General features: G+C 42.7%; 1 protein-coding gene across 4 annotated transcripts in view; it reads left to right on the top strand.

Annotated features, from left to right (window-relative positions):
• LOC125459311 (ankyrin repeat and BTB/POZ domain-containing protein 2) overlaps positions 1-20040 on the top strand; it is a 213095-nt gene that overhangs the window by 164168 nt on the left and 28887 nt on the right. For all 4 annotated transcript variants that reach the window (XR_007248997.2, XM_048545615.2, XM_048545614.2 and 1 more), the window contains 5 exons: positions 5740-5892; positions 7230-7395; positions 12499-12588; positions 12717-12818; positions 16542-16638. Coding sequence is in view for 3 of the 4 variants with exons in the window: in XM_048545615.2 (XP_048401572.1) it covers positions 5740-5892; positions 7230-7395; positions 12499-12588; positions 12717-12818; positions 16542-16638 (608 nt within the window). In the remaining variant the exon portion in view is untranslated. The remainder of the gene's footprint in view (positions 1-5739; positions 5893-7229; positions 7396-12498; positions 12589-12716; positions 12819-16541; positions 16639-20040) is intronic.

Raw genomic sequence — 20040 nt, 5'->3', positions numbered from 1 at the left:
CAGGGAGACTGTGCAAACTCCACACAGACAGTTGCCTGTGGGTGGAATCAAACCTGGGTCCCTGGCGCTGTGAGGCTGCAGTGCTAACCACTGAGCTACCATACTGCCCTGAAAGTTGTGATATTGTGGAAAGAATGCAAATTATAAATAATTTTGTGATTTCAATTATGTGCAAACTGTCACACTTGTTCTCGCGGTTTATCATGTCCCCCAACAGATTCCCACCCACTATTTATTCTTTACAAGTTTGAAAGTGTTGTATCACACAAAGAAAATGAGTTAATTGAATTGAGACATATTTTATCTCTGTTCAATCTTAACAAATATAACCTGTTTACTTTAAATGCCAAGTATCTTGGCTAACATTCATCCCTTAAGAAGTACACCCCCCCAAAAAAATCCTGGTCATTATTTTTCCATTTTGCGATTTGTGAGACTTTACTATCTGCAAGTTGGTTGATATATTTACCTCCATCAATACATCAAAACTAATGGTTTGACTTGATAATGCCTCAGGACATCCCAAGGATGTGAAAGGTGTTGTAAAGCTTAAAGCATGTAACAAGAGCTGATACAGTTAAGGGCAGGAGCGGATCTAGATAAGCACGTGAAAGAGAAAGGAAATGAAAATATGCCAACGGTGGGATAAAGGGGGGCAAGAGGTAAGTTGTGCAACCTCTGGCGTGGCCCATTTGAGATGCACAGCCTGTTTCTGTGTGCTATTGTTACACGTGAATGAAAATTCTTCCCTTCTCAATAGCAAATAGTTTTCATATGAGTGTTTTCAAGACCTATTTGCTACTGTTCAACTTAGTGCTTTAGATCGCCCAGCAAGATTATAAAATTTACTATTTTCCAGTTTCCAATCAAAAAAAAGTTTCCTCATGATTTTAAATATATCTGTGCGTCTAAGAAATTTTAAAATATGCTCAGTTCAGATAAGTATCAACTCTCATTGCCACTTTTGTTTATTTCTCCATTATCCTTGTTGATATCATCATGTCAATGAAATATTGCCTTTTAGTTTAGTGAGCCGTGGGACCATTTCCTGGAATGGTCGGGATATTTTTAGAAATTCTCTCTTTTTTGTATTAGTAATTTACTAATATCCTCTTTTTCTTTCTTTGTTGAATGGAAGTGCACGTGCCAGCTGCCAAACGTTATCCTTTTCTTGGGTAAACCCATTTATAGATTGCACAATGGATTGCGTTCTAAACATAGAAAACAATTCGGTCTGTCACTTTAAGCAAGGAACACAAACAGTGGTTGCTGCCAAGGGAGACATTTGTCTACTGCAGCTTCCTTGTAATATTGTTAATAGAATCATTTATCCAGCTCTGATATCCATGGGGACAGCCTGTATGGAAGACATGAGAACGCTGGTATTTCCTTTGAGGATACAAACATATTGTTAAACATTTGGAAATACAAAATAGTTTAATTAAATCAAAGATGATGTAAGAATGCCACAGGTGGCATTATATCTTCAGTGATGAAGACTGATACTTCAGATCGAATCGGATTAGAAATATTTGAAATGCACAGAGAGTAGAGTGATCAACATCTTGAAAGTATAAATGCAGAGCCCTGTTCCAGTAAATATTCTACACACCAAATATTTATCTAACTTCCATCTGTGTAAAAGATTATGGGAATTCTATATATGTCCAGAATTATGTATGTTTTTTTTCTAATTTCCACCCAATCCTTTTATTTGTGAAGTAGTTCAGAATATTTTGATCACATTGCAAACCATGCAAAGCCAATTAAAACAACTTTTCTCATAAAATCTCTTAATCATGGTTTTTGATCTGATCTAATCAATTTTGCAGAAACGATCACTCTGGGACTCACTGTGTCCCATCAAACTATTACAAATTTCTCTGCTCCACACCTTACCTATTTCAACCTATCTCTCTGTGAATTGACTGCTGTCCATACTCTCAGATCCAGCCCTGATTTTGTAACTAAGCCTGCTGACAAGGGTGATCAGAGATCATGGGAACTGCAGATGCTGGAGAATCCAAGATAACAAAATGTGAAGCTGGATGAACACAGCAGGCCAAGCAGCATCTCAGGAGCACAAAAGCTGACGTTTCAGATGAAGGGTCTAGGCCCGAAACGTCAGCTTTTGTGCTCCTGAGATGCTGCTTGGCCTGCTGTGTTCATCCAGCTTCACACTTTGTTACCTCTGCTGACAAGGGTGATGCTTTTACTGAGTGGTGGGCAGATCTCGACATTACAGAGGCTGAGCGTCAGCTATCAGATATGCCCTCCTATCTCCCCTTTGACCATGACCCTACTATGGAACATCAGGCTACTGTGAGACAGCAGTCACTATCCTCATTTCACCTGGTGATCTCCCCTCCACTGCCTATCCTCTGCATAAGATGCAGTTTCTTTTCCTAGTTACCCCATCATTTTTGAAGAAGGATGTCTGGACCCAAAGCGTGGGCACTAACCTTATTTCACCTGGTGGCCTTTCTTGCCCAGATGCTGTCACACCTGTTGAGCTTTTCTAGCAATTTCTGATTTTCAGCATCTGCAGTTCTTTTGGTTTATTACAAATTAACAAACCAAATTTGGTAGAATCTGGCTGTGGCAGTGGTGGACGTGATAGTGTGCTGTAGTGAACAGCTCTAACTATTCCCCGAATTTATCGGAAAATGAGAACATCAGAAATTCAGAGTTTGCCATTCGGGCCATCAAGTCTTATTATCGTTATTCAATAAGATTCTGGTTGATTCAGTTGTGGACTTTACTCCACTTTCCTACCTTTCAGACTGCAATGTGACTGGTGAACTTGGGCAGAGGTTTGGGGGCAAGAGTTAGGGAGCAGTAGGTCACAAGGGAGACATGCCCCAGAGCCCAATTCCACAAGAGTTGCTTTACCAGTTCTGACTGACGGCAATCCCTGGGAAAGGTTGTCCTTCCACCATCACAAACAAGCAGCTGTGGCCATTTCAATTTGAAAATAGAACTGACCTCTTTGTCATAGGGCACCACAATGTCAAGACACTGCCTCTTCTCCATGATAGATCTGGAACTCCCACTTCAGGTTGTGAGACTGTTGATGTGAGTGTAGTGGAGCTGCTCCCAATAGTTCCCCAGTCTCTAGAACTTGCCGACTGTCCTTTAATTGGGCAGCGACTGCCAGAAATCCCAGTGGGAGTGCCTGATTCACACCATGCAAGGCCACAAACTGGAGCTGAACTGGTGGCTGGGCTTTCTACCCAGAATTCAAAATCCAGGCAGAGAACCCAGCCTAAAAGCCAAAGTTGATAGTCAATGTGGCACTGAGAAGTGGCTACTCTGGTTGAGGTGAAGTCTTTCAGATGAAATGTTAAACAGAGGCTGTGTCTGCCCTCTCTGATGGGCACAGATGTTTTGATGATCTGTCAAGTTATCCCCAGAGCTCTGGCTAAAATGTATCCCTCAACAATGTCACGGAAACAAATAAAAACTGAAAGAATTGTGGATTCTGTAAATCAGAAACAAAATCAGAAGTTGCTGGAAATGCTGGCACATCTATGAAGAGAAATCGTGATGTTGAGGTGCCAGTGTTGGAGTGAGGTGGACAAGGTCAGAAATCACATGACACCAGGTTTTAACCCGACAGATTTATTTAAAAACACAAGCTTTCGGAGCCTCAGTACTCCTTCACGTGTTCCTGAGAGCTAATGTTTTGGGTCCAGAAGACTTTTTCCAGCAACTTCTGCTTTTGTCACAGAAACCAGTTTGTGGTCATTATCTCATTGCCATTTGTAGGCGCTTCCTGTGTGCACACAAATATATTCTACATTTTCAACAGTCACTTAATTCCAAAACAATTTAATTGCCTATCAGTTGGAATGTCTTACGGCCATATGAGGAGTATAAATGAATGTCTATTTATTTGAGTAAAACTTGTGTATCCTTAATTTTCTGGAAGATTTCCAATCTTTTGAGTAAAGACATTTATTTTTATCTGAGCTTCAGCACGCTGCTTGCAGATCGCTTCGACCCAAACTGCGACCCCTAGTAGCCGACTCCAAAAAGAGAAACATAAATCCAGCATCTATCCTGTCAAAGCCTTGAAGAACTTTTATGTAATTCAATGAGATCATCTTTCATTCTTCTAAACTCTAGGGAGTATCAGCCTAGTCTTTTCATCTCAGGAAATCAGTCTACTGCTTACATGATCAGTAATATAAAGTTTCTGTAGCAAGCCTGGTTGACTGCAATATGGGCAACAAGTCGGGCGGCACGGTGGCCAAGTGGTTAGCACTGCTGCCTCACAGCACGAAGGACCCAGGTTTGAATCTGCCCTCCATCCACTGTCTGTATGGAGTTTGCACGTTCTCCCCGTGTGTGCGTAGGTTTCCTCCCACAGTCCAAAGACATGCAGGTTAGGTGGATTGGCCATGTAAAATTGCCCATAATGTACAGGCTAGGTGAGTTATCCATGGAAAATGGAGGATTACGGGGATAGAGTGGGGGGATGGGTCCAGGTGGGTGATTCAATGGGCCAAATGGCCTGCTTCCTTATGATTCTGTGAAGTGTTGTGCGCTATTGTTGATTTCAGTATTCTTCATTTTCTCCCCTTCTGGTCAATATATTATCCACATCACAGGATCGTAAGATGAATTTTGATAATTTGTATGCTTTTAGAAGATATTTCATTATTCAGTTACATATTTTGATGTTTTGTTGTAATCCATGAGTCATATTCCAACACAATGTTGTGTCTATAGCTCCCTTCTCTCAAAAACTGTAAACCTGTTTTCTTGACATTTCAGAGAAATCTTTGGATAGAATGTGCCTGCTGAGTTTCCAGAATATGAATCTAGCTAATAAAACATAACCCAAAGTATACCCTCAACTTGTCTGTTACACAGTCAATGGACTCTTTTAAAAAGCAAAAGAGAAGGCCACAGATGTAAAAAAAAAGCTGATCTAACGTTTTGAGCAGTCTGCTATCAGAACTGAAAAATGAAAAGTGAACAAATATTCCAGTCCAATCACAACAAAAGTCATGAAAAGTGTGTGTGTCTGTGTGTGTGTGTGTGTGTCTCTCTGAGCACAGAGGAATAATGTAGGTAGGGCATGGTGCCATGACTTGTAACTTGCTGGAAATTAGCAAATGAAATTGCACGACAATTGAAACAACTTTGATACTAGACTGCAGAATATATTTCAGTTCGTTTAGAGTCGATTCTGATGAAAACTAAAAGGTCAACTGTCTCTCTGTCACCACAGATGCAGCTGAGTACTGCTAGCATTTTCTGTTCTTATTTCTGATTTCCAGAATATGGAGAATTTGGCATTTGTATGCAGGGTATGTTGTAGCTATTCTTGTATATTTTACTCCATGTCCTTTGGCTCCAAGATGTGGCTGAATGTTATACTTTGTTTTATAACTCTCCTGTGAAAAGCAATGGGATATTTCATTGCAGTACATATCAACTGTAGTTGCTGTAATGGTAGCTTACATCGCCATTTGAATACGTAACCCAAATTTCTGTGATCATTGTTTATAACTCAGGTATCTGATGTGAGAAATTGGATGCAGTTCAGAGATGGATTACTTATCCAATGTGTGAATATGTCCTTGTAGCTCGGTGATCAAAACTAGAAACCTTCTAGGCCATTTGTGGTCTGACCAGTACGTCAGACTGTTTGAAGGCAATGTCTGTTACTGCTTTAAACTATTTCAGTGCCATTTTACTATTCAGCATTTCTGTTTTACTTTGCTTCAGGCCATTCATGTTGCTCCCTCCACTAATGGAGTGGATGAGAGTAGCCATCACACATGCTGAGCATCGGCGCAGTTTAACTGTCGACAGTGATGATGTGAGACAAACTGCTCGTTTGCTGCTACCGGGGCTGGATTGTGAACCACGGCAATTAAAGTATGTGCAGTCTTTCTGTAAAAGCATACTATTCTTCTGTAAGAGCTGCAGTGAAGGGGGAAATAAGGATCTGTTTTTGAATGTAGGGTGTAGCTTAGTAGATGATGAGGTGTTTGCCTGATAAACCTTTCCTCTTTGGCCCACAGTTGTGAATGGTCAGATTCGGAAACTGACTCGGAATGATCTTTTCCAATTCCTAATTTGTTATATAAAAAAATTGCAGTGTGGCTTAAATTCCAAATGAACATTTCAAATGTACATACAATATTGCACACCGTAATTTCTAGTTTAGTCAGTTATCATCAGAATAGTGACTAAAACTGCAAAAACTGCTCCTTATAATAGCCTTCTCTGCAGCCACAAATATATACTTTATTTTATTGTTTTTATTATTACATTTTGTAAAGAAGTAAATGTTACTACACCAAGGGACAATTTCCTCTGCTGGTAATTTCTTATCAATCTTTACAATATAATATTGCCTGTGTTTAAGTCTATGCAGATTTGTATTGTATATAGAAACTACTCTCCTGCACAGTTTGAGAGCTCTGGGATTTTAGAATCTAGGAATCTCGTAAATTTGATTTTGATTTCCATGCTCAACGACACAATCTGAACTCCAGACCAGATTTAGAAACCTGACCTTGAATTATAGCCTCTCTGCATGTTTGTCTCACAGTGTATGTTGCTAATTAGTGTGTTATAAGCTGGATCACAAACAGATGGAAGGATATGAGATGCGACCTGGTCACTCAAATTCCCCTTCATCCTGGCAGTTGCTGGCTGTGCAGCACCTGCAGCACAGATTGAAAGGACCCAGATGATTTGTTATGGTCAAGAATTTTGTAAGCCAGCAAAATGGAGAGAAAAAGAAAATGTATAGAAATTAAGAGGATTTGTGCTACATGAGTGAATAATTGAGCTTTACAGACAAGGAAGATCCCTAGTTCTGTACTGAGTTAGCTAACTTCCTCTTGGCATAGTATGATAATTATGGTAAGTATCAGCACCTCTCAGATAAGGAGAGAGAAGTCTCCAGTGGAATGGATATTTCTGTAGCTGCCAGGTAGGGGCAGGATTAAGATTCACCAGATAAAGTTGCCTTTTGACACTCACTGGCCAGAAACACATGTCTTGAAAGCAATCATTTTGCAAAGTGACAACATAACTCACCATTAAACAGGAATTCTCCCCGTTAAATCACGCTGTGACAAGAGATCAACAAGATAGAGAAAGAGGAAAAGTATAAATTATAAAAAGTACCTGATCTTATTTCAGTTGATTTGAGTTAGGTTGTACCCTCAAGCCATACAAATGTAAGTATTACTTTTTCTTAGAACTGAAGACTGCTTCAGTTCATTTCGTAGACTGGATGCAAAAGCTGCTACTGCCAAGTTTCAGCAAGACCTTGGATTCCGCATGTTAAGCTGCGGCAGAACAGACCTGGTGAATCAGGCCATCGAACTCTTAGGACCCGATGGTGTTAACACCATGGATAACCAGGTAAAAGCTGCTTGTTTTACATGGAAAATTTAGTGAGAAAAGCTCAGTAAGACGTCTAATGAAAAATAAAAAGACAATATATAATTCTAATTTGAGCTGTGCAACATGTCTGTCAAAGCACGCCTTTCAGAAATACCTGATTGTGTTTAAACAAAAAAAGGATAAGGGCTTGAATTTTTGTGCCACCATTCACAATTTCAAGATATCTGAAAGTGGTTTACAGACATTGAAGTTTATTTGAACTGCAGTCGCTGTTGTAACACCGGAAACATGGAAGCTAATTTGTGCACAGCTAGCTCCAACAAACCACATTATGACAATGATCAGAGACAATCTTTTGTGAAAACCAAAGAACTGCGGATGCTGTAAGTCAGGAGCAAAAAACAAAGTTGCTGGAAAAGCTCAACAGGCCTGGCACCATCTGTGAAGGAAAAAAACAGAGTTAATATTTTGGGTCAGGCGGGTTGATCAGGGTTGTGGGTAATAAATTCCTCTACCTTTCATTCAAGGAAACCTTGCAATCTGGCTTATTTATTTGGTTCTAGTTAATTATAATTTAATTGAACTATGGTAGCTACGTGCTGAGAAAAGATTTCAATACTTGTTGTGACTCACTACGACAGGACTATAAACAGAGGACCCATTTCCACCTCCTCTCATGGTTATAACCCATAACTCAAAACACTTTTTAGGTACAATTCTGCCGGGTTTTTAGTTTTTCTTCTTGGGCTTGGATGTTGAATGTGTTTGTGTATGGTGTGTGTCTGTTAGTTTTCAAGACGGGTACTTGTGTATATTTGTACAAGTACAACCTTTTAATCAGTGATTTTTGCATCTTCACTTGAGAAGGCATCGTTTGCAATTGTAATTCACTGAATTACTCCTTAATGACAATGTGCCAGGCACCACCATCGCCATCACTGGATATGTCCCATTTACCTGCAGATGTTGGCTCAGTGGTATATAGTCAGGAGGGACTTGCCTCAGGTGCCTTCAACAGTAATTCTGAGCCCCATGAAATCTCTGTATGTTCCTTCAGAAGGAACTTTTCGTGAGGCAGGGTGTGAACAAGTGTAATCAAGCTGTGAGAATTGGTGAGATTGCAATGAATATTAGGAGACAACTTATCCCCATAAATGGAGTCGGACAATTCAAGGAACACCACTTGCCAGGCTGCAGTGAGGCCCAATGCTAACAGGAGGAACAGCAGCTCATTTTCCGACTAGGCACCTTATTGTCTTCAAAACTCAATGTTGAGTTCAACAGCTTCAGACCGTGAAAGATTGCATCAATTTCAATCGATAGTGGGAAGTGCAGATGCTGGAGAATCTGAGATATCAAGGTGTAGAGCTGGATGAACACAGCAGGCCAAGCAGCATCGTAGGGGCAGGAAGGCTGATGTTTCGGGCCGAGACCCTTCTTCGGAAATGGGGGAGGGGAAGGGGATTCTGAAATAAATAGGGAGAGATGGAGAGACAGATGGAAGCTGGATAGAGGAGAAGATAGGTGGAGAGGAGACAGACCAGTTAAAGAGGCAGGGATGGAGCCAGTAGAGGTAAGTGTTGGTGGGGAGTTAGGAAGGACGGACAGGTCAAGGGGGCGGGATGAGGCTAGATGGTAGGAGATGGGGGTGGGGCTTGAGGTGGGAAGAGGGGATAGGTGGGAGGGAGGACAGATGAGGGAGGGAGGGATGAGCTGGGCCAGTTTTGGGATGCTGTCGGGGGAGTGGGAGAGGAGATTTTGAAGCTTGTGAGGTCCGCATTGATACCATTGGGCTGCAGGGTTCCCAAGCGGAATATGAGGTGCTGTTCCTGCGAGTTTCGGGTGACATCATTGTGGCACTGCAGGAGGCCCATGATGGACATGTCATCTGAGGAAAGGGAGGGGAAGTTGAAATGGTTCACGACTGGGAGGTGCAGTTGTTTATTGCGAACCGAGCGTAGTTGTTCTGCAAAGCAGTCCCCAAACCTCCGCTTGGTTTCCCCAATGAAGAGGAAGCCACACCGTGTATAGTGGATGCAGTATACCACATTAGCAGATGTGCAGGTGAACATATGCTTGATGTGAAAAGTCTTCTTGGGGCCTGGGCTGGGGCTGAGGGAGGAGGTGTAGGGGCAGGTGTAACACTTCCTGTGGTTGCATGGAAAAGTGCCAGGTGTGGTCAGGCTGGAGGGGAGTGTGGGGCGGACAAGGGAGTCACTGAGAGAGTGTTCCCTCTGGAAAGCAGGTGAGGGTGGCAATGGAAAAATGTCTTTGGTGGTGGGGGCAGATTGCAGATGGCGGAAGTGTCGGAGGATGATGCGTTGGATCCGGAGGTTGGTGGGCGATATGTGAGGTCGAGGGGAATTCTGTTTTGTTTGTTATTTCGGGGAGCGAGTGTGAGGGATGAATTGCAGGAAATGTGGGAGACACAGTCAAGGGCGTTCTCGACCACTGCAGGGTGGATGTTGCGGTACTTGAAAGACAAGGACATCTGAAATGTACAGGAGTGGAATGCCTCATCCTGGGAGCAGATAAGACCATAAGACATAGGAGTGGAAGTAAGGCCATTCGGCCCATCAAGTCCACTCCGCCATTTAAATCATGGCGATGGGCATTTCAACTCCACTTCCCTGCACTCTCCCCGTAGCCCTTGATTCCTTCTGAGATCAAGAATTTGTCGATCTCTGCCTTGAAGGCATCCAACGTCCCGGCCTCCACTGCACTCCGTGGCAATGAATTCCACAAGCCCACCACTCTCTGGCTGAAGAAATGTCGCCTCATTTCAGTCTTAAATTTACCCCCTCTAATTTTAATGCTGTGCCCACGGGTCCTCGTCTCCCCACCTAACGGAAACAACTTACTAGCGTCCACCCGTTCTAAGCCAGATGCGGCAGAGGCGAAGGAATTGGGAATAGGGGATGGCATTTTTTCAGGAAGGTGGGTGGGAGGAGGTGTATTCTAGGTCGCTGTGGGAGTCGGTGGGCTTGAAATGGATATTGGTTTCCAGGTGGTTGTCAGAGATGGAAATAGAGAGGTCCAGGAAGGAGAGAGAAGTATGAGAGATGGTCCAGGTGAACTTAAGATTGGGATGGAAGATGTTGGTGAAGTGGATGAACTGTTTGAGCTCCTTGTGGGAGCATAAGGCAGCGCCAATACAGTCGTCAATGTAATGGAGGAAGAGGTGGGGTTTAGGGCCACTGTAGCTACGGAATAGGGACTGTTCCATGTAACCTGCAAAGAGAAAGGTATAGCTTGGGCCCATGCGGGTACCCATGGCTGCTCCCTTTGTAGGAAGTGGGAGGAATTGAAAGAGAAGTTGTTGAGGGTGAGGATGAGTTCGGCTAAGCAGATGAGGGTGTCAGTGGAGGGGGAGCAGTTGGGCCTGCAGGACAGGAAGAAGCGGAGGGCCTTTAGGCCATCTGCATGGGGAATGCAGGTGTATAGGGACTGGACGTCCATGGTAAAGATGATGAGTTGAGGACCGGGGAATCAGAAGCTCTGGAGGAGATGGAGGGCATGGGTGGTGTCACAGACATAGGTAGGGAGTTCCTGGACCAAGGGGGAGAAAATGGAGTCCAGATAGGCAGAGATGAGTTCGGTGGGACAGGTGCAGGTGGAGACAATGGGTCAACCAGGGCAGTCAAGTTTGTGGATTTTGGGAAGGAGATAGAAACGGGCCGTGCAGGTTTGGGGAATGATGAGGTTGGAGGCTGTGGGTGAGAGGTCACCTGAGAAGATGAGGTTGTGGATGGTTTGGGAGATGATGATTTGGTGGTTGGGGATGGGGTCATGATCGAGGGGATGGTAGGAGGTGGTGTCGGAGAGTTGGCATCCGGCCTCGACGTTGTAGAGGTCAGTGCACCATACTACAACTGCACCTCCCTTGTCCATGGGTTTTATGGTGAGTTTGGGATTGGGGTGGAGGGAGCAGAGGGCTGCACATTCTGTGGGGCAGAGGATGGAGTGGGTGAGAGGGGTGGAGAGGTTGAGGCGATTGATGTCACGACAGCGGTTGGAGATGAAGAGGTCGAGGGAGGGTAGGAGGCCTGGGGGTGGTGCCCAGGAGGAGGACTTGTGTTGGAGGTGGGAGAAGAGGTCAGTGGAGGGAGGGTTAGGCTCAGTGTCAAAGAAGTAAGCGTGGAGGCAAAGGCAGGGGAAAAGCTTCTCAATGTCCAAACGTGACTGGTATTCATTGATGTGTGGATGGAGGGGGACAAAGGTGAGCCCCTTACTGAGGACTGACCATTCGTCCTCAGTAAGGTGGAGGTCTGGGGGATGGTGAAGACTCAGTGGGAGACTTTCCATTTTCTTTCCCCTTTTCCCAGGGTCTGTACCTTGTTTCCATGTTGTTTTTAAGTCAGAGTTGATCTTTACTGCTAATAATATCTCCTCTGGATCTACGCTTTGTCTCTTTCCTACAACCATTGCCACTCCCTTTGATACCTTTGATCTCTAATCTCATTCTCTAATCCCCTCCTTTCCTTGACGTTCTGTCTTGTTCCACCTGCCCCTTGACACTTCCCCAACAGCATAAAACCCTTTGTTTTTCTACCACTGTTCATTTCTTCAGATGTCAGACTTGGAACATTAACTGTTTTTTGTTTCTTTATTTATTCACGGGATGAAGGCATCGCTGGCCAGGCAACATTTATTGTCTATTCATAATTGCCCAGTAGGCAATTAAGAGTCAACCACATTGCTGTTGGTCTGGAGTCACATGTAGCCCAGACCAGGTAAGGAAGGCAGTTTCCTTCACTAAAGGGCATGAGTGAATCAGATGGGTTTTTCCTGACAATCGATAATGGATTCATGGCCATGATTAGATTTTTAATTCCAGATATTTTATTGAATTTGAATTCCACCATCTGCTGTGGCGGGATCTGAACCCAAGTCCCAGAACATTATCTGGGTCTCTGGATTTAACCACACTTTGCTTAAGTCTTTATTGAACAAGTATCTCAGGATTTCTCCTGCTGTCTTGACTTAAAATGTAACGACAGGTTGAGTGTAACCCCTGTGTAATTGCAACGCCCAAGACAATTACTAACCAGTTACAGCTTGTCATGTGGGTGTTTCTGATCAATTTCTTCCCATTCCATTTTTTGTGCATTATTTCCATAGGGAATGACACCACTGATGTATGCCTGTGCTGCTGGAGATGAAGCCATGGTGCAGATGTTAATTGATGCTGCTGCAAACCTGGATCTTTCAGTAAGCCTTCATTAACTCTTGATAAGCAGCTAATCATCAAAAACCAGCAGTTTTGTTTTCTTGTATTTGTTGAAAATTCACGTGAAGCACTTATAATAGAACAATTCTGTCTCATCTGTTCTGCGCAGCTCCCTGGCAACACTCAGAGATACCCTTCAGTGCACCCAGACAGCAGGGGCTGGACAGCTCTCACCTTCTCCGTTCTGCACGGACACATCCCTGTGGTTCAGGTAATAGAGAAACTAAAACCAGACAAACGAGTGGCCATGATGTACCGCAAAAGCCATTGCAGCCAAGGACATTTAATAACATTTGTGTTTTGCAATTGATGATTTTCCTTGAAGAAAGGTTTCTTTCACTGGACCAGAGAATGCTCTTTCTGAGGAGAATATGATAAGGCTGGCAGCTGCCTCCTCTCCCTACTGAATGAAATCAGCTCATTGACAGAAAACAGAGACATTTTTCTGGCTGGAGGGATGTTTGTTACAGAGATCGCCAGGGTCAATGTTGGGACTCAGGCTATCTTTGATATATTAATGACCTGGACCTCAGCACACAGGGCACCATTTCAACACTTGTTAACTCTGGCTGTTTGTTGTCCTCTGTGTGACACCCATGTCTGTCTCGGTCGGGAGTGTGAGAGTGAGTAGTGGTGTTTTTTTTTCGTCACTGTCTTTGTTCTCTCCCTCTTGCTGTTTCTCCGCTGCCTGGCCAGCTGCAGTATTTCAGTGGTTGAATGTAAAAAGGCACAAGTCCAGGTTTGTAATAGGAGGATATGGTAATTCTCAACAGCACATGGATCATACAAAGAACAAAGGAGAAGTACAGCATAGGAACAGGCCCTTCAACCCTCCAAGCCTGAGCTGATCATCGTGCTCAGACTAATCTTAAAAACAAACCTTCTGCCCTTATTCGGTCCATATCCCTCTATTCCCCCCCTCTTCATGTAATCATCCAGGTGCCTCTTAAACATAGCCAACGTGCCTGCGTCCATCGCCTCTTCAAGCAACGTTTTCCACGCTCTGCATGACAAACCTCCCTTGCACATTTCCCTTTAACATTTCCCCTCTCACGTTGAACCTGTACACCCTCATATTTGGAACTTCAATCCTGGGAAGAAGCCTCTTAATATCCACTTTATCTATGCCTTTCCAAATTTTGAGGACCTCTATCAGGTCTTCTCTCAGCCACTGTCTTTCAAGTGAATCAATCCTCGTCTTTTTAACCTTTCCTCATAGCCGATGCCCTTGAGTCCGGGCAACATTCTGGTGAACCTTCTCTGCACTCTTTCCAAAGCTTCCACATCCTTCTGGTAATGTGGTGACCAAAACTGCACACAGTACTCCAAATGCGCCCGAACAAGGGTTTTGTGTATCTGTAATATGGTTTGCCGACTCTTGTACTCCATGCCCTGGCTGATGAAGGCGAGCATGCCGTATGCCTCCTTGATCACTTGTGTTGCCACTTTTAGGTTACTATGTCCCTGCATCCCCTCCCCCCTCCATCCGTCTGTGTGTTAGTGTTCCTAAGAGTTCTGCTGTTTACAGTATAATTCTCACTTTAATTTGATCCTTCAAAATGCATCACCTCGTATTTGTCTGGATCCAATACCAGCTGCCATTTCAGTGTTCAAGTCACCCATCTCTCAGTATACTGTTGTGTTCTTTAACAATCGTCGGCACTATCAGCAACTCCACCAATCATCTTGTCATCTGAAATCTTACTCACCATGCCACCCACATTTTCCTCCGGATCATTTATAAATGCTACAAACAGCAGAGGTCCTAAGACTGATACTGTGAAACACCACTGGTTACTGGTCTCCATTTTGAACAGCACCCTTCCACTGCTACCATCTGTCTTCTGTGGCCAAGTCAGTTTTGTAAGCATCCACCCAGCCAACCTATCCCAAACCCCATGTGATTTTAGTTTGTGCACTGATTTGCCTTGTGGGACTTCAAGTACCTTGCTAAAGCCCATATGAAGCAAATCCACAGCCCTTCCCTCATTAATTATCTTTGTCATCTCTTCAGAAAAGTTCAGTCAGTTTGCTGAGTCATGACCTTCCCTGTACAATATCATGCTGCCTGTCACTAACTAGTCCACTTCCAAATTTGCATATATCTTCTCCCTTGGTATCGTCTGTGAGAGCTTCCCCACCACAGGAACACTGTGGCTTGTTATCTTAGAACTATAGAATTCCTACGGAAAGAGGCCTTTTGGCCCAATATATCCACACCGACTCTCACAGCATTCCACCCAGACCTTCCCCATGTAACCCACCTAATCTACACACCCCTGAGCACTACGGGCAATTTAGCATGGCCAATCCACCTAACCTGCACATTTTTGGACTGTGGGAGGAAACTAGAGCAGCTGGAGGAACCCTACACAGACACGAAGAGAATGTGCAAACCCCACACGGACAACTGCCTGAAGGTGGAATCGAACCCGGGTCGCTGGTGCTGTGAGGCTGCAGTGCTAACCACTGAGCCAGAGATAGTAGGAACTGCAGATGCTGGAGAATCTGAGATAACAAGGTGTAGAGCTGGATGAACACAGCAGGCCAAGCAGCATCAGAGGAGCAGGAAGGCTGACGTTTTGGGCCTAGACCCTTCTGCAGAAAATAACCACTGAGCATTGTGCCATTTAACATCAACATCTGCGAGAGATTAAAATGATTGCGAGTTTACCCCATACCAGGTGATGTGGTTGAAAAGCGAGAAGTGTGCACAGGCTTTGGGATGGGAGGCCACAGTTGTTAAGTGCATGCAAGCGTGGTGAAGCCTAGATGCTAAAAGTGAATCGGGGATTGTGTTGCAATGCACCGAGTGGTGTGTGAGGCTAGTGATGCAGTTGATGGGGTATAGCATTTTTAATGTTTAAATTTGTACACTCTCCCTTTTAGGACTCTGCCTCTTAGCCCTCGGAGCTTGACTGCGGATATTGAGCCACACAGTTATCTGGTCTCGCTGACATTGTGGACTTTGTCTGGGGGACCGCCTGTGTTTTGAGGACCACTGTCTTGCATGCTACCTCCTACATAAAGCCCCTAGTGAAGCAGCAATAAATCTTGAAGTTCACTTTCACCGATATTGTGTCATCTGCGTATTTCACCTGCCAGTCACTTTCAGAATGACAACTAGAATCTGTTATAGCCACAGTGCACCATCCCTTGAAGTGCAGTTTGACTTGAAATGGTGCTCCATGCGCAAACATGCAGCCACTGAGCCACACGGATGGCCATTGCAGATTGGTGCCGTTCTTTAAATTAGGCAGCATGAAGTTTGCAAGCTGTTTACATCAGAGGCAGTGAGCATGGTTTAACGCACAATGTGATCCTATTGTATATTTCTGGGCCCTGTCTATTTTTCCCTTCCAATGTTCCATCAATTCCAGTGGGTTTGTTCCCATTGCCAGGCAATCAAGAATCCTGTTTGGTGATTTCCCTGACGTTATCTATTTGCCGGGCTGTGGTGACATCACCTCTGTAATCAGGATTCATGAGGACTGCAGTGGCTAAAGCCTCTAAGGCCATGTTAGATATTTCTCTGTAAACTACTGCACAATGGACTTTCAGAAGTTTGAGGTTAGAGATGGTTAGAGGTTTTGGGGTGGGCTGTGTGCCTGGAACTTCTTTTATTGCTATTCAGTAATCCTTCCCAGAAAATATGGGTGCTGGGACATTAGCTAATGTTGAAATCAAGCCCAGCAGAGCTGTTCTGTCGTTTCACAGTGTGGCAATGGTCACTATCAATGCGTCAATGTGAAGGCTGATTAGCAGGGTGAAGTAAAGGAAAGAGTGAAGTCCATATTGACTCTACAGCAGTACAAGAGGAAAAAAATATATTCCGAGAAGGTGCTTCCTTAAATTAATAGATTTCTTGCTTTTCACCTTCTCAGTGTTGAAATAAGTTTCTCTTCATTTGAATATGTTTGTTTGATCCTCACAGCTTCTGCTTGATGCTGGAGCCAATGTGGAAGGTGGACTTGTTAATGCTGGGGAAGATAACTGTGCAGAAACACCACTTCAGCTAGCTTCAGCAGCAGGTAATCTCTCATCCTTTCTCTCCGTCTCCTCCACGACCCCTCCCCCATTAATACTCATGATTTGAAGGAACTGTAGTTTCTGGTTTACCTTTATAACACACTGCCTTTTTTTATATATATATCCAGCAGCTAGATGTGAGGCAGATGATGGATCACCTTCATGAATTTACGAGATAGATAGGGACGGGAGAAGCCGATGGGGCCCATTCTAGCTCATTGATTCAGAACCAGCTGACAGTCCATCTATCACAGCTTCGACCACTTCTTAAGTGATTCCAGGGCTTTTGCTCCATTCCCTTAAAGCTAGTCTTATTGAGGGAATACTGTAATATTTCTGCTTTTGCAATGCTGTGAATTACAATAAATATTAAATGGCTTCATATTCAGCCATCCTGGCTGCTGAAGGGATATTTGCATCCAATTCACACCTAATTCATTGGGCAGTGTCAAACATGATAGACAAAAAAAGGCTGGTCTCTTTCTCAGTTCAATTCTGTGACATGTCGATAGATATGGTTTAAATAGAACTGAAATTTCCTAAAGAACATGATATTGCCACGTGACCTGGAAACTCAATAATAGGGCAACACTTCACACATTCAGTGTTCAAATCCAATGGTATTTTAATTCAATAAAAGCAGTTCAAATTTCTCTCAAGCCGTTGTCCTGTCCCCTGTGGACATGACTTCAGACATGTGCTTGATAACTTCTGTTGGAGGTGAATAGCACACTGAGGTGATATCATTTTAGGTGAATATGCCAAAAGCTTAAAGGAAGACCCAATCTCTGCAAGAAGATTATTATATAGATTGGAGTAAATGCAACTTAGTCACCAATATTTTTGGAGCATTTCATTTGTGAAAGTATGAGTAAAAGTCCAGTAACACAGAAATCCTCTAATCCAGTTCATTGGATATCCAAATCCAAAGTGTGACGTGTTTTCTGAGGTGCCTTTGCAACATGTTTCTTTTTCAAAGAAGACCCAAAACATTCAGATTTGACAAGTAGTTTTAAGAAATACATAATATTCCGTCACGCAGTAATTTGGAATACAGACCTACAAAATGGCAGCCAGTTGAAACTACATAGTGTGATACCATAAAATGGTAGCGTTTTGATGGATGGGCAGGATGGAGTTCCGTCCTCCATTTCACTCCTGTTTATTTGACAGTCTGTGTCTTACCACTGAAAACAAATCCATTCTATTCTTTCACTCCAACTCGCAGCTAGTGCTCAGCTATTGTCAAGGCAGGATGAAGTAATCCACATATACAAACTAAACCAGTCAGTTACCCAAGACGACAACACAGTATTTATATAAAAGATATAATTGTCACAAAATGTGAGAGTTGATACTCAAAGGGTTTTCTTTTATTTCTAACCCTTGTTTCCATAAATGATTGTCTGTGGTAGCGAGCTACTGAGCCCAACACAAATGGGCAAGACAGAGGACCATGAGTATTAGTTGGAGATGTTGCAATGAATAACCAATTTTAGCTGTGTAACATCTCTCTGTTTTACTCTGCTAGCTCTCTTAATTTATCAGTAGAACTTGTTTAAATGACAATATTCAGAAACAGCAATAGAGTGGAAGAAAATGTTAATTAGAATTCATATAACAATTGCAGGGGTATGTGGAGACATTGCTGAACAGTTTATGTGATACTCATGATGAATCTTAGTGTATAAAGTATGACTGATTGCCTCCAATGATTGGTAACGTTGTACAGATGTTCTCTGGAATCCAGTGACCTTGAATTCATCATATCTTCTGGTTTCTATTAGATGATAAGATGCAGACCATCAGGAAACAAGCACCCAAACAAAACTCATATGGGGCTGAATTGATGTTTAAGAGTTCTTGACAGATGTGTTGCACACGCGAAAGCTCTGGACTTTATCTGACACAGACCATTTCATCAGCTGTCCCTAGGCCTCCAAACACATCACCAATACAGTAGACTACACCACTGTATATAGCCAAGCCACACAGAGAAAAATACAAGCATGGTCACCTTGCCTGAAGTAAATCGTGCATTTATTTTTAATCAACTTGAAAGTAAATGTAATAAGTTCATTCACATTTTAGCTGAACCAAATAGCCTTATCTGCAGCTCAATAATCAGTATAAAATAATGCACCAGAACAAACAATGGCAAAAGGTATTTTCCCTGAAAGTTGTTTACAAACCTAATATTTAAATTAGATGATTTGGAATTGCTGATTGTACGGAATTTCACATTAGAACTATCATAACTACCTTAAAAGGTTATGATTTATTGTGTTATGAAAGCCTTTGTTCCTCCGGAAGCCTTCAGATATTTATGACCCAAACTTGGATTCGCATCGTCATTACTTCCTAGCTTTCTGATCTTCCTGTTTTACTCTTATCTGTAGTGCAAAGCATGTGGGTGTTAATAATAAAAATTCAACAAGATCTGTATTGAAATAGAGGATGGGGGACGATTATTATCCAAGATGAAGTACTTCCTATTTCCTATGGTAACAAGAAGCCATCTAAATAACACACTGTCTCTGTACAGAGCCCACCAAAAGTACAGACATAGCAAAATACCTTTACTCTACTTTTTCTGCTGATTGCTTAAAATTGAAAATGTACTCTTCGATCCAAATCTCTTTACCAGAAATGAATGCTGGCAGCCAGCTTGTGAATATATTAAAGTATACTTGTCCGTCTGTTCATGTGCTTATGGTGAATGTGCCAACATTGTATGTTGTCCTCAACATTTAATTTATTTTACATTACCATACTGCGTAAAAGCACTGCAGCAGTCACTAGTTAGTGTTAGTATTAGTATTAGTAATGTATTAGTAAAGGACTAAAGAGGCGTTGCTACGAAGGAAAGAAACATTTTTTAAAAAGATTAAACGACTTTTTGTTTTGTGTGTAATTATTCACAGAGTTTGTACCAATATATTTAAAAATATACTTTGAAGTTTCTTCATATTTGGTTGTCCTCTAATGACACACTGAATTGATTTATTGAATGTCAGAGCAATGTTAGGCTCCAGGCAACAGGGGGAAGTAAGCCAAAATTACATCAACAACAGCTTTCATTTGTATAGCGCCTTGAACATAATACATTCCATTTTTTACAGGAACATTCCAAAACAAAGCTTGGCACAGAGCCATATAAGGCATTACGGGCAGATGACCAAAAGCTTGGTCACTAAAGTAGATTTTTAAGGACCTTTTTAAGGAAGAATGTGTGAGGTAGAGCTAATTGCCATAAACAGAAGTTCTTCAGTTAGCATGAAGAGAATAGTTAGTTAAGTTACATGTACTCTGTATTCTTGCCTTAGCCCAGGTAATGAGTATGTTAGGAAAATATTTCACCAAAATGAATACATTTCGTTCCCAGAATATGGAATGCCAGCCAG

Source organism: Stegostoma tigrinum, chromosome 17, assembly GCF_030684315.1.
Source record: "Stegostoma tigrinum isolate sSteTig4 chromosome 17, sSteTig4.hap1, whole genome shotgun sequence".
NCBI classification, from domain to species: domain Eukaryota; kingdom Metazoa; phylum Chordata; class Chondrichthyes; order Orectolobiformes; family Stegostomatidae; genus Stegostoma; species Stegostoma tigrinum.
This window is presented reverse-complemented; position numbering and strand designations above follow the sequence as displayed.